This window comes from Diceros bicornis, chromosome 4 (assembly GCF_020826845.1).
Source record: "Diceros bicornis minor isolate mBicDic1 chromosome 4, mDicBic1.mat.cur, whole genome shotgun sequence".
Classification (NCBI taxonomy): Eukaryota; Metazoa; Chordata; class Mammalia; order Perissodactyla; family Rhinocerotidae; genus Diceros; species Diceros bicornis.
In genome coordinates this window covers 96,392,166-96,406,233 of record NC_080743.1, presented here as the reverse complement: position 1 = coordinate 96,406,233, position 14,068 = coordinate 96,392,166, and the positions used below count along the sequence as shown (strand labels likewise).

The 14,068-nt window shown below is 38.6% G+C and overlaps 1 protein-coding gene across 1 annotated transcript in view; it reads right to left on the bottom strand.

Annotated features, from left to right (window-relative positions):
- The window catches only part of NME7 (NME/NM23 family member 7), a 223,552-nt gene extending 209,641 nt beyond the window's left edge, over positions 1 to 13,911 (bottom strand). The window contains exon 1 of the mRNA XM_058540119.1: positions 13,823 to 13,911. Within this exon, the coding sequence (XP_058396102.1) occupies positions 13,823 to 13,825 (3 nt within the window). The 5' untranslated portion in view covers positions 13,826 to 13,911. The remainder of the gene's footprint in view (positions 1 to 13,822) is intronic.
- Between the last annotated feature and the right edge of the window lie 157 nt (positions 13,912 to 14,068).

The following is a 14,068-nucleotide window of genomic DNA, read 5'->3' as shown; positions in this document are numbered from 1 at the left end:
ATGGAAATGCTGAGAAAAAAGTGATCATATTATTATAGGAGACATTCTCCCTTTGGATATAAAATTTTAAATTGTTTAATTATGAATAATATTCAGATACCTAAGATACAAAAATATTCACCTTTCAGAGACTTGGGTGCATACAATAAAATTCAATAAACTACTTAAAGAGCAAGATGATGTAACATAAATGATAGACCTGTACTTCCCACTAGATGGAAGGATTTTCCATTTTTCCAAAGCCATATTTCTGAGCCTATGTAGCAAGAAACAGATTAGGCCTGAATGGGGCCATTGTACTTTCACAGCCAAATTACTGAATAATAAAGTTTCAAGACTACCAGTAATAAAAGTAAATGTTCCCAGCTAATCCATTTAAGCTGAGTAGAAATTCATGGATTGCAGATCTAATACTTGCTAAATCCATATCAGACATGCTTAGCTGTCCCCTCCCCAAAAATATATAAGAGTTACTGAAAATGGTCTCAGGAACTATTCCTGCCACCTCCCATCCTTCCCTCCCTTTTCTCTGACCTTTTATTGTTTCCATCAGGAAAAGGAACTATAATAGACACTGAGGAAGAAGAAATTTAATATCTAAAAGTAAAATTTTAAATATCCTCAAAATTGGACAGTAATACCAATAACCTCAAATATTTATTGCTGAAACTTGTTTTAGATTTTAATCTCCTTCCATTTTCCCCAACTATCTTCTCCTTAGGCAGCATTCTGGTAATATGAAAATAATACATTCCATATATGTACAGTATATTACAGTTTATAAATTACTTTCAGATACATTATCTCATTTGATCCTCACAAAAATGCTTTAAGGTATTCTGAACAGAAATTATAATTCTGATTTTATGGGTGAGAAAACAATTGCCTGGAAAGATTACATGTCACACGGTAAATAAGTGCTGAAGCCAAGACTGCAACAAGGATTGAAAATTTAGATTTCTAGCTCTACACCAGCTCTACACCAGTTTGTACTACAATAGGCTGGCTCCTCAAAACAGGAAGACAAGAGAGGACTCGAAAATCTGTCTGTGAATAATAGTTTAGGACAGGTTACCTCTATCTTCTTCAGTATATACAGGCAATAAATTTTGAATTTTAACAATCTATGAAAGACATGAAACAATAATTACAGAGACATATCTTAGATTAAGTATTAACAATGCTTTTCATCTACAGAACATATAGTAATTTATAATCTTTCTCTCTCAACATACTGGATAAGGAAGGTGAAATTTTTATCAGCAGTTCAAATCCACTGTTAGATGTATGTATGAAATGTATAGAAATCCAGGTTAGCGCTAGGAGACACAGGCGCCCTGGCACACTGCTAGCACAGTACAAACTGGCAAAACTTTTCTGAAGGTAATCTGGCAATGCATATCAAAAAGCCTTAAAAATAAGCATGCCCTCTCACCCAGTTATTCCATTTCTAATTTATTCTAAGGAAATAGCTACAGATGTGCATAAGAATGTTTCTGCAAAAATATGTTACTTATGGTATTAAAAGGCTAAATTAATAAATGGATTGGTTAAATCAAAGTAAATAAAAGAATAAAATGTAGTTCTTAAAACTGACCTGGAAAAATGTATAAGATATAATAAATGAAAAAAAAAGGATTTGTAAAGAATGTATACAATAGGGTCACATTCTAAAAGATATATACATGTATGTATATGTATATGTATATATGCATGTATGTGTGACTAGGATATTATACTAAAATATTAATAGTGATTGTATATAGTCAGTGATATTACAGACAAATTTAATTATATTTTTTTACTTCTGTATTTTCAAATCTCCAAAAATGACTATATTTCTACAACAGAATAAGTTAAATATTTGATATATATATACAAGTTAAATATATATATGCTATATATGTTTTATATATATTATGTATTATATATATGGATTATATACATGTATTATATATTATACATAATATATAAAATGCATACAGCATATATATCTTTAGTATCAAAACAATGGAAAACAGAGCATGAAATTTAAATTTACAGGTATCAGAGAACCCTAGACGATTATGCATGCATATGGAAATACATTTTTAAAAAGAAAGCAATATGAAGAAGGCATAGCACATAAGAAGAGCCAGGAGAGATAACAATAGCAACTTAATTAGAGAAAGTGCCCAGTATCAGAAAACAAACTTGAATTGAGAAGTACATTTTAATAGCTATAATTCCTCATATCTAAGTAATAAAAAGTCCTAAAATATCAACAGTTTTTGGAAATGAAGTAGTTTAAACAGGAAAGTGAATATAAGATTCACAGGAAGTGCTGGAGATATTGCAGGAGAACAAGGTTCTTCAGTCTGATGCCACATCACCATCACGAAACGTACCAGGTGGAATCACAGTAGGACACATAATATCCATTTAGAAACTACTATGCACACCCACCTGGAAAGTGCAGCTCTGCCTGCCACACCTTAGAGAAGATATGATGGAAACAAAAGGTCCAGAGAAGGGCAAGTGAACTATGAAAAGGCAACTACAAACCGAGAAATTAGCAGGGTCGGATCTTCAAAGACAAGAGTAGAACAGAAAAATATTTTCCAAAGTTTATAAGATCATAAATATTACTGATAGAATGAAAATAGGCACTGAAAGACCAAACTAATACGGCTGAAGTTTAAACAAAGCAGATCCAAGGAAAATAAAATATTTTGATGGAATAAAAAAAAAAATGCATGAGATGCCTTATCTCATTGCATTTAGAATGAAACCCAAAACACTTCCCAAGTTTCATAAGCCTCAGTAGTCCCTGGCTCCCACTTGCCTCTCCCATCCCTTCTCCTCCCATCCTCCTCTCGTTCCCCAGGCCCCAGACATACTGGCTTCCTCCGGGTCCTCTAACTAGCCTCCACACTTGGTGTTGCCTCTCCCTAGAATGCTCTTCCTCTAGATCTCCAACTGGCCAGCTGCTTGTTATTGAGAGCTCAGCTTAAAAGTCACCTTCCCATGAGGACCTTCCCTGATTGTCCCACCTAAGGCTACCTGCTCTTGGGACCAGCCACTATCACATTACTTAAATTTCCCTCATAATACTTGGCATCATGTGAGGTGACCTTTCATTTATTTGCTTACATCTATTGTGTGTCTCCCCAACTAAGAGAAAAAGGAATTAAAAAGCTACATCATCAAGGAGGCTTTCCCTGACCACCCCAGGCAAGGTCAGACCACTCTATTATATTATACATTTCCACCTCACCTTGTAATTTTTCTTTTGTAACCCAACTTACCCTTGTAATTTAGTTTCTAATACCTGTTTTTCTCCATAAGGTCCACGGGGTAAGCAAGGTGAGCCATGGCGAGAGAAGGTCTCAAATGCCAATTAAGATAATTTGGCTCTACCCAATGGGGACTGAGGAAGAGCAGGAACACTGTGTGCTATCTTATTACTCAATGTGTAGCCAGTGCCCAGCATACAGAAAGCACTCAATACATACTTGTTTGAATGGATGAGTAACTGGTGAATAAGAAAGAATGGATGCGGGAGGAAATTGGACCCCTATCTTACACCACTCATAAAAATTAACTTGAAATGGATTAAAGACTTAAAGATAAGACATGAAACTGTAAAACTCCTAGAAGAAAACAGAGGAGAAAAGCTGCTTAACATTGGTCTTGGCAACAATTTTTTTGATCTGACATCAAAAGCACAAGCCATGAAAGCAAAAATAAACAAGTGGGACTACATCAAACTAACAAGCATCTGCACAACTAAGGAAACAACCAACAAAATAAAAAGGCAACCAATGGAATGGAAGAAAATAATTGCAACCATGTGTCTGATAAGGGGTTAATATCCAAAATATATAAAGAACTATACAACTCAATAACAAAAAACAAACAATCTGATTAACAAATGGGCAGAGGAACTGAATACATAGATATTTTTCCAAAGAAGATATACAAGTGGGCAACAAGCACATGAAAAGGTGCTCAACATCACTAATCATCAGGGAAATGCAAATCAGAACCACAATGAGGGGCCGGCCCTGTGGCTTGGTGGTTAAGTGCGCGCGCTGCGATGCTGGTGGCCCGGGTTCGGATCCCGGGTGCGCATCGAGGCACCACTTCTCCGTTCATCCTGAGGCCGAGTCCCACATACAGCAACTAGAAGGATGTGCAGCTACGACATACAACTATCCACTGGGGCTTTGGGGGGAAAAAATAAAATAAATAAAATCTTTAAAAAAAAAAAAAAAGAACCACAATGAGATATCACCTCACACCTGTTAGAATGGCTATTATCAAAAAGAGAAGAAATTGAGTGACGTCAGCATCATGGCGGAGTGAGCTTTCCTGTAAACTTGTCCCGAGATAAGATACAACAGAAGGAACAGTCACAGACCAACAATGGACTCCTACACAGCAAAAAGGAAGATCGGAAAGAACCACACTGCCACACATCTTAGAGTGGAACGTGCTGGGGCCCCTACAGGAAGTGGAGAGACGTAAGGAGAACTCCTCTGCCTCCCCATCAGATCAGCGATCCCGGTCGGCACGGCTTCCAGCGAGGGGGGAGAGGTGGCGCTCTGTGGGGAAATCATAGCCCTTGGGCTCTCTCAGCCAGTGCGAACCTCCCACACAGAGGACTCAGAACTGCTACAGGGGTACCATCAACATCTGAGCACCCCAGGAGAGCGGATAGCAAGGGGTGAGCAAGAAGCCCCCCACACCAGGGACCCAGCGGGCAAAAGATAGAGCCCCCCCCCCAGATGCCAGACAGTGCAGCTCAGCTGACCAGACCAGACCAAGAGACCAGCCAATCGCAGCAAGCAGCTGGGGCAGAGCGCAGGGGGCTCAGATTATACAGCCCTTAACCCCCACGCCGTGGCGGTGGGTGGAAATTACAACCAGATATTTCCAGGATGAGGAAAAACAAAGCAAATTTGTTTTTGCAAACCACAATGCAAAGGTACATGAAATCACCAGACCAGAAGGAAAATCACAAGCACCCAGAAACCAACCCTGAAGACACAGAAATCCATAACCTAAACGACAGAGATTGCAAAATAGCTATCATAAAAAAACTCAACAAAATACAAGATAACACAAACAATTCAATGAGATTAGGGGTTTCTTCACAAAAGAGATTGGAATCATAAAGAAAAACCAATCAGTATTGATGGAGATGAAGAACACAATGGAGGAGATAAAGGAGAATCTGGAATCTTGAAAGAACAGAGCTGACAATATGGAGGAAAGAATTAGCATAATAGAGGATAATAGAGCATACAGATATGCTCCAGATGGAAGAGGAGAGAGAACTAAGACTAAAAAGAAATGAAGAAAGTCTCTGAGAAATATCTGACTCTATTAGGAAATGTAACATAAGAATTATAGGTATTCCTGAGGGAGAAGAGAGAGAAAGAGGAACAGAGAGACTATTCAAGGAAATAATAGCTGAGAACTTCCCAAATCTGGGGAAGGAGCAGGAAATACCAGTAAGTGAGGCCAATAGGAGGCCTAAATATGTCAACAGGCAAAGGCCCACTCCACAACATATAGTGGTAAGTCTGGCTAAAGTCAATGACAAAGAAACAATATTAAGGGCAGCTAGACAAAAACAAAAAATAATGTACAAAGGAACTCCCATCAGGCTCTCAGTGGATTTCTCAACAGAAACTTTACAGGCTAGGAGAGACTGGAATGATATATTCAAAACAATGAAAGACAAAAACTTTCAGCCAAGAATACTCTATCCAGCAAAAATATCCTTCAAATATGATGGAGAAATAGTAACTTTCCCAGATAAACAAAAGCCAAGGGAGTTCACAGCCACAAGACCCCCACTACAAGAAACACTCAAGAAGGCCCTCAGGCCTGAAAAAAAGAAGAGAAAGGGAACACAAAGCTTGGAGCAAGGAGAAAAATAGGTAGACAAAATCAGAAAAATAGTAGATCTTTACTGGAATAGGTTAGCAACCACTTTAATACCAAAATCAAAGATCAAAGGAAGGAATTCACCAAAAATAAATATAACCTCATCACTATAAACACACACCGACAACACAAGACAGAATAAAGTATAACAAGAACGACTTAGAAGGGGAAGAGGAAAGAGATTGAATTAACTTAGTATAAGGAAATAAGAGGCCATCAGATAATGGACTATTTCATACACAAGATTTTTTATACAAACCTCAAGGTAACCACTAAACAAATAGTCAAAACAAAATCACATATGATAAACAAAGAGAAAACTAGAAGAGTCATAAGACAGAACAACCAAACTGAATTGGCAGTCCGAAACAAATGGGACAAGAAACAAAGGAAATGCAAAAGAACCGGAAAATAAGTGACAAAACAGCAACATTAAGCCCTCATATATCAATAATTACCCTAAATGTAAATGGATTGAACTCTCCAATCAAAAGATACAGAGTGGCAGGATGGATTAAAAAGCAAGACCCAACAATATGCTGCCTCCAGGAAACACATCTCAGCTCTAAAGACAAACACAGGCTCACAGTGAAAGGATGGAAGACAATACTCCAAGCTAATGGCAAACAAAAGAAAGCAGGTGTTGCCATACTCATATCAGACAAAGTAGACTTCAAGATAAAACAGGTTAAGAGAGACAAAGAAGGGAAATACATAATGATAAAAGGGACACTCCACCAAGAAGACATCTCAATTATAAATATATACGCACCCAACATAGGAGCACCAAAATACATAAAGCAACTATTAACAAACCTAAAAGGAGACATTAACAACAACACAATAATAGTAGGAGATCTTAATACCCCACTTACATCAATGGATAGATCATCCAGACAAAAAGTCAATAAAGAAACAGTGGACTTAAATGAAAAAACTAGACGAGATGGACCTAGTAGACATATACAGAGCACTCTATGCAAAAACAGCTGACTACACATTCTTCTCAAGAGCACATGGAACATTCTCAAGGATAGACCATAGGTTGGGAAACAAAGCAAGCCTCAATAAATTTAAGAAGACTGAAATCATAAAAAGCATCTTTTCAAACCATAATGCTATGAAACTGGAAATCAACCACGAAGAAAAACTGGGCAAGTGACAAAAATGTGGAGATTAAACAACATGCTACTGAACAACCCATGGATCACTGATGATATTAAAGGAGAAAAAGAGAAGAAATTAACAAGTGTTGGCAAGGATATGGAGAAAAGATAACTTTTGTACACTGGTGGCAGGAATGTAAACTGGTACAGTCATTATGGAAATCAGTATGGAGATTATTCAAAAAAATTAAAAATACCACTTCTGGGTTTCTATCCAAAAGAAATGAAAACAGGATATCAAAGAGATATATGCACCCTTATGTTTTTTGCAGCATTATTCACAAAAGCCAAGATATGGAAACAACCACCAACAGATGAATAGATGAAGAAGATGTGATACAGACACACACTGGAATATTACTCAGCCATGCAAAAGAAGGAAATCCTGCCATGTGTGACAATATGGATAGACCTTGAGGGCATTATGATAAGTGAAATATGTCAGACAGAGAAACACAAATACTGTATGATATCACTTACATGAAGAATCTAAAAAAGCCAAACTTGTAGAAACAGAAACTAGAATGGTGGTTACCAGGGGCTGGGGGGTGAGGAATGGGGAGATGCTGGTCAAAGGATACAAACTTCCAGTCACAAAATGAATAAGTTCTGGGGATCTAATGTACAGCATGGTGACTATAGTTAACAATATACTCTATTATATACCCAAAAGTTGCTGAGAGTAGATTTTTTTTCCCAAAAGGGTATTTACATATTTAATAGCATTCTCTTATCACATTTCATTTATTCATGGCCAGCCCCTGAATCAATGTAAACAGTAAGACACAGCAGTGGCAATATTTTTAAAATTAATTTTTTGTTACACAAGTAATATGTGAACACACTTCCCTTGATAAAAAAAATGAAACCACTGCAATTCAGGCTCAAATTCCCTTTGATCAGTCCCCCAAATCCAGACCCCCTTCCCCCAAACACAGAGGTGACCACTGTTACCAGCTTGTCTACATATCTGCATAATATATCCATAGAAAATATAGGGTACTATCATGTGGGTTTGAGTTTTGCTATTATTTTTTTTACATAAATTGTAAACTAGAAATATTCTGCAACTAAAATCACTTAAAAAAAGTTTTATCTAAGTCGGTACATATAAATCTACAACAATCTCTTCTAATGCTACATAATATTCTCAGCATGGACACACCATGGCTTACTTAGCCATCTGCCCATTGACAGACATTTCGGTTGTCTCTCAGTTTCTCCCCTTACAAACATTGTGTCACTGTCACAGGCTTGAGCTCTCTCCAACCTGGTCCTGCCTGGTCCTATGTTCCTAGCCCTTGTGAACAAGGACATTTATCATTCACACTGTTTTAAGGCCATAAAAATAGCAAAAGGGTCCTTAGGAGCATTTTATAACAAACTTATAGTAATTTTTTTTTTCAAAATCCTGGATCCCACCAAGATGATTTATTGTTTTGTTTTGGGATTTTTTTTTTGAGATACAATTGACATATAAGATATTAGTTTCAGATGTACGACATGATTCCAGATTTGTATATATTGCAAAATGATCACCACAATAAGTCTAGTTAACATCTGTCACCATATATAGCAACAAAATTCTTTTTCTTGTAATGAGAACTGTTAAAATCTACTCACTTAATGACTTTCAAATATGCAATACAGTATTATTAACTATAGTCACCATGTTATATATTATATCCCCAGGACTTGGACGTTAACATCTTTTGACCCCCTTCACCCATTCTGCCCACCCCTCGCCTCTGGCAACCACCAATCTGTTCTAAGAGAGTAGGTCCTAAATGTTCTCGCCACAAAAAAGAAATGGTAATTATGTCACGTGATGGAGGTCTTAGCTAATGCTACAGTGGTAATCATTTTGCAATATATACGTGTATCAAATCAACACATACATCTTAAACTTAACAATGTCATACATCAATTTTATCTCAGTAAAGCTGGGGAAAAAAAGAAAGCATGGAGGATAAAAGGCAGAAAAAGGACAGGGAAAAGACAAAGAGCTACATATGAGGAAAATTATATTAACCAGTTGCCATTCAGTTTGTAAATACTACTGATTCCTGCTAAAGAAGAATATAACAGGCTCTAGACTGAGTTCATAATAAAACATACAGGGAAAATATTTTCTAAGTTCAGGCTTTCTAATTAGGCTCTCTACTTTGATTCAGTTGCAGTAAATGAAATCCAGCCTGGGGCTTTAGAACTGCAGTCCCTCCAAGTTAGCATTCACGTAACAAAAGGAATTCTGGATGGATAAGAAGCGTGCACCAAAGACAAAAACAGTAAACCTATTAGAAGAAACTTTGGAAAGTTAGAAACTGAAAAACATTTCACGGCATAAAATCCTGTTCTTTATTTAGTAATCATGAAACTGCCCTTGAAGGCTCTTTTAAAACAACAACATGGACACATTTGTTTAGTCTAATTCTTGTGGAACGTAGTTGATAATCTTTAAATATCTCAGTTATACTAGCAGTTCATCTTGGTTAACAGTAAATCAATGCTCTATTTTAGATCTATAACATTCATATCTCTTTATTAGTCAAAAGAGTCGTGGAATTATCTTCTCTGCTCCCTTTATGCATAAAAGGAAATAAATTGATGACTTTAGTATACTCTTTATCTTAAACAATATGTATGTGAGACATACCAAACTACATTTGCCTCTCTCTGCTTCACAAGATAAAGGTGATTCTAGACTTTGTAGCCAGAACCTAACTCTGGTGCTAGAAGCTACAACTGTTAACAAACCAGATGCAGACAGAAGCTGACCCGATCATTTAATTGCAGGTCAGGAAGCCACACCAGCAGAGTAACAAGCTCCATCCTGGGCTACTTCGAGACAAACCGTGAGCCTTTGATACAATACATACATCAGTAGCTAGACTGAACACAGAGAAAGGACATCCATTTTTCTCTCTCTTTTCTAAAGGCCTGCTCTTTCTCATAAAGAATTGACAGTAACTGACATAGAAGAGAGATCTGGATGCACAAAGAAATTTGAAAATTCTATTCTAGTCAATTTTAGGCTTTCATTAAATTCAGAGCATTTCCAGCCACACAATAAGGTTATCACTAGGTCAAGGAGGAATAAGAAATCTATATGTCTTTAGATCAACTATTTTGCCTATTAAAGTAGATATTGTTCAAAGTATAATATATCTTGAACTTTGTGGATTTGACTTACAGTAAGAAATATATTTTACATCATAACCCAGTATATACAACACACATATAATTTAAAACACAAGATTCATGAAAGTTACCCTTACAACATGCAATGAATATGGTGTCCATTTTATGTCATCTTTTTTAATGCTGGCTACATACCCCAAACTGATTTCATGACCAAGTAATGGGTTGCAGCCTATGGTCTGAGCAACACTACTGTAGTACACACATGTGGTCTGGCCTCTGCCTACCTCTCTAACCAGATCTCATGCTATTCTCCACCATACCTCCCCCACTGTCGCTGCCCCCACACCACTGCACCACCTAACTTCTATTCTTTTTTACATTAAACCTAAGGTCAGCTCCTGAAATATGCCAAACTCTTTGCTGCTTCAGGGCCTTCCATCTTGTTGTTAGTGCTGCCTGGTACACTTCCCCAGATCATTATACTTTATCATTCAGATCTCAATTCAAAAGCCACTTCCTCAGAGGGGCCTTCCCTGACCAGCCAAGTTGAAAAAGCCACCACATACAACTCCAGCCAGGGCAGAGGGTGGGGGGAGGAGTTCACCGCTGTCACAAACATTCTTTCTTCTAGTTTATTAGCAAGATTTTCATATAATACCTTGAGAACATTGCAGTACAGGGCATTCAGACAGACTCTCACTCACATTCATTAAAGAATGCTCTGTCTGAACCCATCTTGTAAGTAGCAAAACATAAGATAGGCACAAAAAAACAGTATTCCACAAATGTCACTTTCCATCTCCCAATGCCATGCACCGGTCATTGAAGTCTAGCTATTGAAATTCTATTCCATTTGCTTCATGATGGCTTTTCTGACTCTAAAAAGGGAGGACTTCATCCTCCGATATCCCCCAAATACACTGTACACTCTCAGAGCGCTCACTACATTCTTTCTTTTTTTTTTTATTTATTCAGCAATTATATGAGTGCCTAATATGGTCTAAGCAATAGCAGTAAACAAAATAAAGATCAATTCCTCTAACAGTTCAGTTTAGTAAGAGTAAAAAATTTATAAACAAATAATCTCAACTGAATGTGGTAAGTACAATAAGAGAGATGTGCACCATGTAAAGTTGTGACAAAAAAGAATGAAGAGTCAACTCTCTTTGAAAAGTAAGGCATCACACACAGAAGAAGAGACACCTAACCTGGGTCTGGAAGGATCGACAGGAGTTTGGCAAGGAAACGAGGAAGTAAGGGTATTCCATGTAGAAGGAACAGCACGTGCAAAGCGGAGGGAACAGGTTTAATGCCAGTTTGAAGTTGCTTGGAATGTTCAATGAAAGGCAAGTAGCTAAAAGGCAATGGGCTAAAATGAGTGTCTAGGAAAGGGAGAGGCATGCAAGAAGCTAGGCATGCAAGAGGCATGTAAGTAATAGATCATGGAGGGCCTTGTACGCCATTCTAGATACTCTGAATTTTATACTGTAGGGAATGGGGATTCTAGAGTTTTAAAGAGATGAGTAACATCAACAGATTTGGGTTTTAGAAAATTCCTTCTTGGGGCAGAGAAAATAATGGATTGGAGAATTGCCAGACCAGGCTGTTAAAGACACTATTACAGTAGTCCAGGCATGAAATGAGGAGATCCTAAACTAAAACAGGATCTAGAGACCACGTGAATATGGGAGACATAGGAGAGGAAGGAACGTAGGATAACTCTGGTGTCTGGTTTAGGTGTTAATATGACAGTTTATACTAGAGTGGTACCATTAATTCACTTGGTGAAGTAAGAGAAACAAGGTGGAAAGAGAGCAAGTTCAGTTTTGGTCATGTTGAATTTGAGAAGCCTTTGTGGTAACCAGGTAGGGACGTCCAGGAAGCAATTAGGCTAGGCCTTAGCAGTTATGAGATGAAAATTGAAATGTAGGAGTGAAAGCTTAGGCATTAGTAGAACTCACATGTGTGGATGAAATCACTCAAGGAAAATGTATCAACTAAGAAGTGAAAATAATTAAGGAGTGAGTCCCAGAGAATTTTATTTAAAAAGCGGACAAAACCCGTGAAAAAAAGTGGGAATGAATGCCCATGAATTTCAGTTGTCCAGAGAGGCTAAATAAAATAAATTTTGAGAAGAAATTACCGGATTTGGCACTTAAAAGACCATTAGAAACTTAAGCAAGAGCAACTTCACTGAAGCCATTTGAGGGGAAGTCAGACAACAGAGTATTGAGGATGAAAGTGAAGGAGCAGAAACTGAAGCAAGTGAAAATACTATGCTTTAAGGCAGGTTACGGATAGATGGGAGGATTGGACAACACTGGACAAACACAGAATGAGAGACGCGTTTTGTTTTATTTCATTTTCTTAAGATATATGACTTGAACGCCGAGGAGAAGGAAATGGAGAGGAAGAGGCTAAAAACACAGGAATGAAAAAAGATAACCAGAAGCAGAAAGTCTTGTAATGGATGGGAGACAATGAGATCTAGAGCAAAGATGCACGCATTACCCTTCAACACCTCTTTCTTCAAACTAGAAACACAAGACTAAATGATGGGGAAAATATTGATCAATGTGTAGGTTGGGGGCACGAGGTTGAAGAAATCAACTGTTAGCCTCTGTCATCTGCTTAGAAGGGAGGAAAGAGGAGGGAAGGGACAGGACTTTGTAAAGTGAACATTTGAAAAGGGCTCTGCAGGAAAGGGACAAGGGCAGACTTGGAGAACAAAAAGGATTGCTGAGTAGTAATGGAGAAAGAAGGGGTGGTGGCTGGCGCTCTGTTGCTAAATTCATAGCTATATCCATTTGACAACAGTCGTCTTTCTATCCCCCAGTCCGTTATTCATAAGTGTTTAAAAGATTTGGTAACTAAGTGAATGAACTAGAACTGCTGTGTTCTCAAACATGTGAGTGAATGAAAATCACCTACAGCCTTGTTAAAAATGAAATACCGAGTCCCATTCCTATTTATTCAGAATTTTGGGGGGTGAAGCACAAGCAAGTGAATTTTCCAGAAGCTCTCCAAGTGATCTTGAGGGGCATTCCTATTAAAAAGCACGGACCTAGAAGGTAATCGACTGGCTAGAAGAGAGCTGATGCAAAACATAGCTATTACTAAATGGCCCTTAGACGGGGTGTGGGACAGTGCTCTGCCACTCAGGAGAGCAAAGACCGCAAGATCCAGGGAGATTCACACACACACCACCACGTACTCTTAAATGAAGCGCGTTAAGGTGAAGCTGAGAGCTTGAAACATGCAATGATGAAAAATGCAAACATTTAAAATGTTTGTTCCAAAAAATGTCTCGCCCTCAGGCTATTAGACTCAGAATCTTACCCATAAACTCTCTCTTACATTACTCTAGAGGCTTAGCAGTATCAAAGTGGAATTCAGGGTGCTGCCAGAAATAGGGAGAGCGAGGAAATTGGGGGACATCCCAGGAAAGGGAGAATGAGATAACGGGGCGAAGGTGGAAAGGACGGGGACGCCTCTGAGTGCCCATTCGCCCCAGGACCTGGGACGCTGCGTAACCAGGACCCCACAGCCGTGCTTCTGGCCTCGCCTGCACTCACCATAGTCTCAGGATCACGAGGAGACAGGTATCTTGGAGACAGGAAGACACCGCCACCAACACCAACGCCCGGTTACTCTGGCAACAGAGCCCCGCCTACTGCCGGACCCTGCGTGCCCCCCACTGCCCCGCCCCTTCGTCCCTAGTGGCTGGGAGTCATCGCAGCTCCGCCCATCCAGTCGACAGACACGCCCCTTCACGCCGTCGCCCGGGGCGACGGAACACCGCCTACCCCTTTCCTGCATCA